Source organism: Hemiscyllium ocellatum, unplaced genomic scaffold, assembly GCF_020745735.1.
Source record: "Hemiscyllium ocellatum isolate sHemOce1 unplaced genomic scaffold, sHemOce1.pat.X.cur. scaffold_864_pat_ctg1, whole genome shotgun sequence".
NCBI lineage: Eukaryota > Metazoa > Chordata > Chondrichthyes > Orectolobiformes > Hemiscylliidae > Hemiscyllium > Hemiscyllium ocellatum.
The window spans coordinates 98,853-109,953 of record NW_026869278.1 but is presented as its reverse complement, the minus strand read 5'-3'; the positions used below and the strand labels follow the sequence as shown (position 1 = coordinate 109,953).

The following is an 11,101-nucleotide window of genomic DNA, read 5'->3' as shown; positions in this document are numbered from 1 at the left end:
TTGTAAATAAATCCAGTGCATTGCCCAGAGATTAAATAATTGCAAACCCCTCCATTGTAAATAAATCCAGTGCATTGCCCCTGAGATTAAATAATTACAAACCCCTCCATTGTAAATAAATCCAGTGCATTTCCCAGAGATTAAATAATTGCAAACCCCTACATTGTAAATAAATCCAGTGCATTGCCCAGTGATTAAATACTTGCAAACACCTCCATTGTAAATAAATCCAGTGCAATTACCCAGAGATTAAATAATTGCAAACCCCTCCATTGTAAATAAATCCAGTGCATTGCCCCTGAGATTAAATAATTGCAAAACACTCCATTGTAAATAAATCCAGTGCATTGCCCAGTGATTAAATACTTGCAAACCCATCCATTGCAAATAAATCCAGTGCATTGCCCAGTGATTAAATATTTGCAAACCCCTACATTGTAAATAAATCCAGTGCATTGCCCTGAGATTAAATAATTGCAAACCCCTCCATTGCAAATAAATCCAGTGCATTGCCCAGTGATTAAATAATTGCAAACCCCTCCATTGTAAATAAATCCAGTGCATTGTCCCTGAGATTAAATAATTGCCAACCCCTCCATTGTAAATAAATCCAGTGCATTTCCCAGAGATTAGATAATTACAAACCCCTCCATTGTAAATAAATCCAGTGCATTGCCCCTGAGATTAAATAATTGCCAACCCCTCCATTGTAAATAAATCCAGTGCATTGCCCTGAGATGAATTAATTACAAACCCCTCAATTGTAAATAAATCCAGTTCATTGCGCCTGAGATTAAATAATCACAAATCCCTCCATTATAAATAAATCCAGTGCATTGCCCAGTGATTAAATAATTACAAACCCTCCATTGTAAATAAATCCAGTGCATTGTGCCTGAGATTAAATAATTGCAAACCCTCCATTGTAAATAAATCCAGTGCATTGCCCAGAGATTAAATAATGACAAACCCCTCCATTGTAAATAAATCCAGTGCATTGCCCCTGAGATTAAATACTTACAAACGCCTCCATTGTAAATAAATCCAGTGCATTGCCCCTGAGATTAAATAATTGCAAACCCCTCCATTGTAAATAAATCCAGTGCATTGCCCAGTGATTAAATATTTACAAACCCCTCCATTGTAAATAAATCCAGTGCATTTCCCAGAGATTAAATAATCGCAAACTCCTCCATTGTAAATAAATCCAGTGCACTGCCCAGAGATTAAATAATCGCAAACTCCTCCATTGTAAATAAATCCAGTGCACTGCCCAGAGATTAAATAATCGCAAACTCCTCCATTGTAAATAAATCCAGTGCACTGCCCAGAGATTAAATAATTACAAACCCCTCCATTGTAAATAAATCCAGTGCATTCTACCTGAGATTAAATAATTGCAAACGCCTCCATTGTAAATAAATCCAGTGCATTGCCCAGAGATTAAATAATTACAAACCCCTCCATTGTAAATAAATCCAGTGCATTGCCAGTTATTAAATGATTGCAAACCCCTCCATTGTAAATAAATCCAGTGCATTGCCAGTGATTAAATTTTTACAAATCCCTCCATTGTAAATAAATCCAGGGCATTGTACCTGAGATTAAATAATTGCAAACCCCTCCATTGTAAATAAATCCAGTGCATTGCCTGAGATTAAATAATTACAAACCCCTCCATTGTAAATAAATCCAGTGCATTGCCAATTATTAAATGATTGCAAACCCCTCCATTGTAAATAAATCCAGTGCATTGCCAGTGATTAAATATTTACAAATCCCTCCATTGTAAATAAATCCAGTGCGTTGCCCAGAGATTAAATTATTGCAAACCCCTCCATTGTAAATAAATCCAGTGCATTGCCCTGAGATTAAATAATTGCAAACCCCTCCACTGTAAATAAATCCAGTGCATTGCCCAGTGATTAAATAATTACAAACCCCTCCATTGTAAATAAATCCAGTGCATTGTGCTTGAGATTAAATAATTGCGAACCCCTCCATTGTAAATAAATCCAGTGCATTGCCAGTGATTAAATATTTACAAATCCCTCCATTGTAAATAAATCCAGTGCGTTGCCCAGAGATTAAATTATTGCAAACCCCTCCATTGTAAATAAATCCAGTGCATTGCCCAGTGTTGAAATAATTACAAACCCCTCCATTGTAAATAAATCCAGTGCTTTGCTCCTGAGATTAAATAATTGCAAACCCCTCCATTCTAAATAAATCCAGTGCGTTGTCCTGAGATTAAATAATAGCAAACCCCTCTATTGTAAATAAATCCAGTGAATTGTCCCTGAGATTAAATAATAGCAAACCCCTCCATTGTAAATAAATCCAGCGCATTGCCCAGTGATTAAATAATTACAAACCCCTCCATTGTAAATAAATCCAGTGCATTGTGCTTGAGATTAAATAATTGCGAACCCCTCCATTGTAAATAAATCCACTGCATTGCCCCGAGATTAAATAATGACAAACCCCACCATTGTAAATAAATCCAGTGCAGTGTGCCTGAGATTAAATAATTACAAACCCTTCCATTGTAAATAAATCCAGTGCATTGTCCCTGAGATTAAATAATTACAAACCCCTCCATTGTAAATAAATCCAGTGCATTGCCCCTGAGATTAAATAATTGCAAACACTTCCATTGTAAATAAATCCAGTGCATTGTCCCTGAGATTAAATAATTGCAAACCCCTCCATTGTAAATAAATCCAGTGCATTGCCCCTGAGATTAAATAATTACAAACCCCTCCATTGTAAATAAATCGAGTGCATTGCCCAGTGGTTAAATAATTACAAACCCCACCATTGTAAATAAAGCCAGTGCATTGCCCTGAGATTAAATAATTGCAAACCCCTCCATTGTAAATAAATCGAGTGCATTGCCCAGTGGTTAAATAATTACAAACCCCTCCATTGTAAATAAATCCAGTGCATTGCCCTGAGATTAAATAATTGCAAACCCCTCCATTGTAAATAAATCCAGTGCATTGCCCAGAGATTAAATTATTGCAAACCCCTCCATTGTAAATAAATCCAGTGCATTGTGCCTGAGATTAAATAATTGCAAACCCCTCCATTGTAAATAAATCCAGTGCATTGCCAGTTATTAAATGATTGCAAACCCCTCCATTGTAAATATATCCAGTGCATTGCCAGTGATTAAATAATTACAAACCCCTCCATTGTAAATAAATCCAGTGCATTGCCCAGTGGTTAAATAATTGCAAACCCCTCCATTGTAAATAAATCCAGTGCATTGCCCAGAGATTAAATAATTGCAAACGCCTCCATTGTAAATAAATCCAGTGCATTGCCCCTGAGATTAAATAATTGCAAACCCCTCCATTGCAAATAAATCCAGTGCATTGGCCAGAGATTAAATAATTGCAAAACCCTCCATTGTAAATAAATCCAGTGCATTGCCCAGAGATTAAATAATTGCAAACCCCTCCATTGTACGAAGGAGTGATGGAGGGGCTCAGGATATATATCTGCCATCTGACACCTTTCTCTCTCTCCTTCTCTCTGTCTGTCTCTCTCTCGCACTCTGCCCCACAGTTCCTGCTGCCCACCCCTCCCACCAGGGGCCCCTCTACCCCCCTCCTCTCGCTGCCCACCCCGAGGACAGGGGCAGTGCCAGGATTCCACGTGCCCAGCGATAGACCACCAAAGGAGAGTGGAGTGTTGGCACCGAGACGTGGAGAGAGAGAGAGAGAGAGAGAGAGAGGAAGGAGACGTCTGCCCGACAAGCGCCAAGTAAGGAGGCCACGTAGAGAGAGCGTGGGGGTTGGGGGAGCGGAAGATGTCGACGTCCACGCGGACGGGGGGAGAGGAGGACGACGAGGGCGAGACGGCGGACAGAGGGCGGAGGCGGAAGAGGAAGTTGGCGGCCCACCCAGGCCTGGCGCCGCTCCGGTGCCCCGACTGCGGGCGCCGTTTCGCCCGGGCCTGGCCCTTCTACCGCCACCGGGCCCGGCACCCGCCCCGCACCCCCTTCATCTGCTCCCGCTGCGGCCGGGTCTTCGGCTATTTCCGGGTGCTGGCCGGGCACCGCTGCGGGCAGGACGGAGCGGTCTCGACTTCGTCCGCCGGACCCGCGGAACCTCCCTCGCCGGGGGAAGAGGAGGAGGAGGAGGACGAAGAGAGCCGGCCCTACTGCTGCCCGCTGTGCCCCAAGCGTTTCGCCAGCCCCTGGCACCTCCAGAGGCACCGCTGCGGCGCGGAGGGGGCGGTCTCGACTTCGTCTGCCGGACCCGCGGAGCCTCCCTCGCCGGGGGAGGAGGAGGAGGAGGAGGACGAGAGCCGGCCCTACCGCTGCCCGCTGTGTCCCAAGCGTTTTGCCACCCCCTGGTACCTGCAGAAGCACCGGCGGCGCCATGAGCGCCCCCCGGCCTTCGCCTGCCCCGACTGCGGGCGGGCCTTCAAGGAGCGGTACGAGCTGGCGCGGCACCGGCTGATCCACGACCCCCGGCGCCCACACCGCTGCCCGCTCTGCCTCCAGCGCTTCGGCCGGCCGGAGGGGCTGGCCTGCCACCTGCGCGCCCGCCACGGCCCGCCCCGGCGCCGGCCCTTCCGCTGCGGCGTCTGCGGCAAGTCCTACAGCCGCTCGGCCCACCTGCTGCGCCACGCCTACGGGCACACCGGCGAGCGGCCCTACCCCTGCGGGGAGTGCGGCAAGGCCTTCCGGGACCCCGGCACGCTGCGGCGGCACCGGCGGCTGCACCAGCGGGGCGCCGGCGCCCAGCCCCGCCCCCCGGAGGCCCCGGCCGCCGTCGAGTCGGCGCCGCTTCCAGGGCCTAGGGACGCCGGGGCGCCTGACGCCCCCCGGGCCCCCCCCGCCGCCCCCGGGCATCAAGTGCGCCGTCTGCGGCAAGCCCTTCGCCGACGAGGGGGCGCTGTCCCGGCACCACCTCCAGGGGCACGCCGGGCAGGGCCCCTTCGCCTGCGCCCGCTGCCGACGGGTCTTCGCCCGCTCGGGCGAGCTCCAGGCCCACCTGGCCTCGCACGGGCGCCCGGCACCCGGCTACGCCTGCGGGGAGTGCGGCCGCCGCTACAGCCGGGCCTCCCACCTGCTGCGGCACCAGCGCAGCCACACCGGCGAGCGGCCCTACCCCTGCCCGGCCTGCGGGAAGGGCTTTGTCAACTCCTACGAGCTGCTGCGGCACCAGCTCACCCACACCGACGCGGCGCCCCACCCCTGCCCGCGGTGTGACAAGTCCTTCAAGCGCCCGCACTACCTGGCCCAGCACCTGCGCACCCACTCCCAGGAGACCCCCTACGCCTGCCCCTCCTGCGGCAAAGCCTTCAAGACCGCCTCCTACCTCCTGAAGCACCAGGGGCGCCACCGGCCCGACCCGCCCCGGCACCGGTGCCCAGAGTGCGGCAAGGCCTTCCGCTACCCCTACGAGCTGGCCCGCCACGCCCGCTCCCACTCCGACCGGGCGCCCTACCCCTGCCCGGACTGCCCGCGGGCCTTCAAGAGCAGCCGCGACCTGGACCAGCACGCCCGGCTCCACACCGGCGAGCGGCCCTACGTGTGCGGTGCCTGCGGCAAGGGCTTCACCCGCTCCTCCATGCTGGGCCGCCACCGCCGCACCCACAGCCCGCTGCGCCCCCACGCCTGCCCGGACTGCGGCCGCTGCTTCAAGGCGCCCGCCGGGCTGAGGGGACACCGCCGCCGGAACTGCCGGGGCGGGGGAGGGGCCGCCGGCCAGCCGGGCCCCTCGCCGACCCAATATCCGCCAACAACGTCAACCCAGCACCCATCGCCAACCCAATATCCGCCATCAACGCCAACCCAACACCCATCGCCAACGCAATATCCACCAACGCCAACCCAACACCCATCGCCAACGCAATATCCACCAACCCAACACCCATCGCCAACGCAATATCCACCAACGCCAACCCAACACCCATCGCCAACGCAATATCCACCAACCCAACACCCATCGCCAACCCAATATCCGCCAACAGCGCTCACCCAACACCCATCGCAATCCCAATGTCCGCCAACGCCAACCCAACACCCATCGCCAACAATGCCAACCCAACACCCATCGCAAACCCAATATCCGCCAACGCCCACCCAACCCCCATCGTCAACCCAATATTCGCCAACAACGTTCACCCAACACCCATCGCCAACAACGCCAACCCAACACCCATCGCCAACCCAATATCCGCCAACAACACTCACCCAACACCCATCGCAAACCCAGTGTCCACCAACAACGCCCACCCAACACCCATCGCCAACCCAGTATTCGCCAACAACGCCCACCCAACACCCATCGCCAACCCAGTATTCGCCAACGCCAACCCAACACCCATCATGTACGCAACACCCACCGTCCGCCCAACACCCACCGTCCACCCAATATCCATCAACGACCCAATATTCACTGAACCGACACCCATCGCCCACTCAAAATCGGTCAATGACCCAAAACCCATCGCCAACGCAAGACCCATCGCCCCTTGAACCCCGGTCGACCCACAAGCGACGGGGGTCCCCGGAGCCAGCGCCCGGTGACCCATGGGTGCGAAGAGACGCAGAGCCCCCGGCGCCTGGCCCCCTCCCGTACGACTGCTCCCTCTGCCGTGGCTCCTTCCCCCAGCTGGTGGCGCTGCTGAGGCACCGGTGCCCGCTGCCTCCCCCTGGGGGCGAAGGGGGAGCGGCACCCTCCTTCCGGTGCCCGCACTGCCCCCAGGCCTTCGCCAGGGCCCTGGAGCTGGCCTGTCACCTGCCGCTCCACGCTGGGGAGCCCACCCTGCGCTGCCCACGCTGAGCCACACCCAACCCGGGCCGGGGGTGGGGGTCGGGGGGGGGCAGAGGCTGGGTCCTTCCGTTTCCCCCAACGCACCTCCCCCTCCCTCCCTCCCCTCCCCACCTCCCAGAACGTTTCTGGCATCCCCCTCCCCACATTCTCGTCTTCCATTCCCTTCCCCCTATCCCTCGTTCCCTCTCTCTCTCTGATCCTCCCTCTCACTCTCTCATTCCCATCTCCCTCCTCTCTCTTTTGTTCCCCCCCCTCTCATTCACCCTCTCCCTCTCTCATTCCCCCTCTCATTCCCCCTCTCCCTTCCTCCCCACTCTCTTGTTCCCCCCCTTCCTACCCCACCCTCGTTCCCCCCCCCCTCCCCCTCTCTCTTCCCCTCCCTATCGTTTCTCCCTCTCCCTCTCCTTCCCCCTCTCTCTCTCTCTCCCTCCCTCTCTCTCTCTCCTTCCCACCTCCCTCTCCTTCCCCCCCTCCTTACCCCCCTCTCTCTCCTTCCCCCCTCTCTCTCCTTCCCCCCCTCTCTCCTTCTCCCCCTCTCTCCCTCTCCCCCTCTCTCCTTCTCCCCCTCTCTCCTTCTCCCCCTCTCTCTCCCACCCCTCTCTCCCACCACCTCTCTCTCTCCCACCACCTCTCTCTCTCCCCCTCTCCCTCTCTCGTTGCCCCTCTCCCTCTCTCATTGCCCCTCTCCCTCTCTCGTTCCACCCCTCCCTCTCTCGTTCCCCCTCTCCCCTCTCTCTCCTTCTGCCCTCTCTCTCCCACCCCCTCTCTATCCTTCCCCTCTCTCTCTCCCTCCACCTCACTCTCCACCCCTCTCTCGTTCCCCCTCTCCCTCTCATTCCCCCTCTCCCTATCTCCTTCCCCCCCCTCCCCTCTCTCTCCTTCTCCCCTCTCTCTCCCACCCCCTCTCTCTCCTTCCCCTCTGTCTCTCCCTCCACCTCTCTCGTTTCCCCTCTCCCTCTCTCATTGCCCCCCTCCCTCTCTCTCCCTCCCCTCCCTCTCTCTCCTTCCCCCCTCCCCTCTCTCTCCTTCTCCCCTCTCTCTCCCACCCCCTCTCTCTCTCCCACCCCCTCTCTCTCTCCCTCCACCTCTCTCTCCACCCCTCTCTCGTTGCCCCTCTCCCTCTCTCGTTGCCCCCCTCCCTCTCTCGTTGCCCCCCTCCCTCTCTCGTTGCCCCCTCCCTCTCTCGTTGCCCCCCCTCCCTCTCTCGTTGCCCCTCTCCCTCTCTCGTTCCCCCTCTCCCTCCCTCCTTCCCCCTCTCCCTCCCTCCCTCCCTCCTTCTCCCATTGCGATGATAACTTCTCGCTGTGTAAAATATCGATGTCAACGTAATCCTTCGCTGTACAAACGCTTAGTCTCTGAATAAAGCCTGTCGCTGACCCCTCCCTGCTTCCTCTCGTTCCTCGGTCACTTTGACATCGTTGTGCATCACAGTTCCTCCTATCCCTGTGTGTAACGGGCTGGAGGAGTGTAGGAGGGTGAGGGAGATAGGGAGGGAGGGATTGGAACAGGAGGGTGAGGGAGATAGGGAGGGAGGGATTGGAACAGGAGGGTGAGGGGTGTAGGAGGGTGAGGGAGATAGGGAGGGAGGGATTGGAACAGGAGGGTGAGGGAGATAGGGAGGGAGGGAGGGAGTGTGGGCCTGGATTATGGAGCTCAAGGCCTAGAGTATATCCACCTCCCTCCGACAGTGCGGCCCTCCCTCAGTACTGGGCACCGGGAGGGAGGGAGGGAGGGAGTGTGGGCCTGGATTATGGAGCTCAAGGCCTAGAGTATATCCACCTCCCTCCGACAGTGCGGCACTCCCTCAGTACTGGGCACCGGGAGGGAGGGAGGGAGGGAGTGTGGGCCTGGATTATGGAGCTCAAGGCCTAGAGTATATCCACCTCCCTCCGACAGTGCGGCCCTCCCTCAGTACTGGGCACCGGGAGGGAGGGAGGGTGGGAGTGTGGGCCTGGATTATGGAGCTCAAGGCCTAGAGTATATCCACCTCCCTCCGACAGTGCGGCACTCCCTCAGTACTGGGCACCGGGAGGGAGGGAGGGAGGGAGTGTGGGCCTGGATTATGGAGCTCAAGGCCTAGAGTATATCCACCTCCCTCCGACAGTGCGGCCCTCCCTCAGTACTGGGCACCGGGAGGGAGGGAGTGTGGGCCTGGATTATGGATCTCAAGGCCTAGAGTATATCCATCTCCCTCCGACAGTGCGGCCCTCCCTCAGTACTGGGCACCGGGAGGGAGTGTGGGCCTGGATTATGGAGCTCAAGGCCTAGAGTATATCCATCTCCCTCCGACAGTGCGGCCCTCCCTCAGAACTGGGCACCGGGAGGGAGGGAGGGTGGGCCTGGATTATGGAGCTCAAGGCCTAGAGTATATCCACCTCCCTCCGACAGTGCGGCCCTCCCTCAGTACTGGGCACCGGGAGGGAGGGAGGGTGGGCCTGGATTATGGAGCTCAAGGCCTAGAGTATATCCATCTCCCTCCGACAGTGCGGCCCTCCCTCAGTACTGGGCACCGGGAGGGAGGGAGGGTGGGCCTGGATTATGGAGCTCAAGGCCTAGAGTATATCCATCTCCCTCCGACAGTGCGGCCCTCCCTCAGTACTGGGCACCGGGAGGGAGGGAGTGTGGGCCTGGATTAGGGAGCTCAAGGCCTAGAGTATATCCACCTCCCTCCGACAGTGCGGCCCTCCCTCAGTACTGGGCACCGGGAGGGAGGGAGGGAGGGAGTGTCTCTCTCTCTCTCTGCTCCACCTTTTCCCATTCCCATCAACCTCTGCCATGTCCCGGGAACTTGTCGGACTGGTTCTGCAGGACTGTCTGATCAGAGGGCAGTCCCTGAGGGAGCGCCCGCTCCGTCTCTGTGCTGTTTCCAGGCCTGCACATGGTCTCTCCCGGAGACAGGGTGGCAGGGAGAGGCAGCGAGAGAGAGAGACGCGTAGAGAGAGTGAAGGAGTGAAAGAGACACAGAGAGAGAGAGAGAGAGACAGGGAAAGAGACACAAGGAGAGAGAGAGAGACACGTAGAGACACAGGCGCGTAAAGAGACAGGGAGTGGGCGAGAGAGAGACAGAAAAACCAACTGAGACACGAGGTTGGGGGGTGGAGAGAGAGAGAGAGAGAGAGACGGGATAGAGAGAGAGCGACAGAAAAATCCAGAGAGAGAGAGAGACGGAAAAACTGAGGGAGAGAGAGACAGGGGGAGAGGGAGAGAGAGAGAGAGAGAGAGACGCGTAGAGACACAGACGCGTAAAGAGACAGGGAGTGGGCGAGAGAGAGAGAGACAGAAAAACCGACTGAGACACGAGGTGGGGGAGTGGAGAGAGAGAGAGAGAGAGACGGGATAGAGAGAGAGCGACAGAAAAATCCAGAGAGAGACAGAGGGAGAGGGGGAGGGGGAGAGAGACAGACAGACAGACAGAAAGAGAGAGAGAGACAGAAAAACCGACTGAGACACGAGGTTGGGGGGTGGATAGAGAGAGAGCGACAGAAAAATCCAGAGAGAGAGAGAGAGACAGAAAAACTGAGGGAGAGAGAGACAGGGGGAGAGGGAAAGAGAGACTAGGGGGAGAGAGAGAGACAGACAGACAGAAAGAGAGAGAGAGACAGATAAACGGGGAGAGAGAGAGAGAGAGGGAGACAGGCAGAGGGTGAGAGAGAGACAAGAGAGAGAGAGCGACAGAAAAGTCGAGAGAGAGACAGACAGAAAAACTGAGGGAGAGAGAGAGACAGAAAAACCGAGAGAGAAAGACACAGGGGGAGAGAGAGATACACAGATAAACGGAGAGAGGCAGAAAAACAGAGAGAGAGAGAGTCAGATAAACGGGGAGAGAGAGAGAGACAGGGAGAGAGACAGAAGGAGAGAGAGAGAGAGACAGAGGGAAGGAGAGAGAGTTATTAACGAGAGTTCGAGGAAGTGAGGGAGAGAGGGTCAAAGGGATAGTAGATTGGAGAGTGGTGAAGGGACATATATCCAGAGAGAGAGAGTGAGCAGGAGGGGGGAGAGAGAGAGAGAGAGAGACAGGCAGAGCAGGAGGGAGAGAGAGAGTGAATGTGAGATAGCGAGTGTGAGTGAGAGAGACAGAGAAAGAACTGAGAGACAAGGAGGGAGGGGGGGAGGGGAGATGGGGGTGAAGAGAGAGTGAGAGAGTGTGCGGGGAGGGAAGGAGAGATAGAGAGCGCAGCCGGAAGGAGAGAGAGAGTGAGTGTGGCAGGAGAGATAGAGTGCACAGCTGGTGGGGGGAGAGGGGAGAGAGAGAGGAGGGGAGAGGGAGAGAGAGAGGGGGGGGGACCGAGAGGGGCGAGAGAGAG

The 11,101-nt window shown here is 55.5% G+C and overlaps 2 protein-coding genes across 2 annotated transcripts; both read left to right on the top strand.

Annotated features, from left to right (window-relative positions):
* Positions 1–3,577: 3,577 nt before the first annotated feature.
* Positions 3,578–4,765, top strand: LOC132814590 (zinc finger protein 771-like; the record flags this gene model as incomplete). Its single annotated transcript, XM_060823530.1, has 1 exon — positions 3,578–4,765. A coding segment is annotated over exon 1 (948 nt), but the record flags the coding sequence as incomplete, so codon positions are not given.
* Position 4,766: 1 nt separating this feature from the next.
* On the top strand, positions 4,767–7,196 carry LOC132814589 (zinc finger protein 358-like; the record flags this gene model as incomplete). The annotated part of the gene is made up of 1 exon (XM_060823529.1): positions 4,767–7,196. A coding segment is annotated over one exon (2,040 nt), but the record flags the coding sequence as incomplete, so codon positions are not given.
* Positions 7,197–11,101: the final 3,905 nt, after the last annotated feature.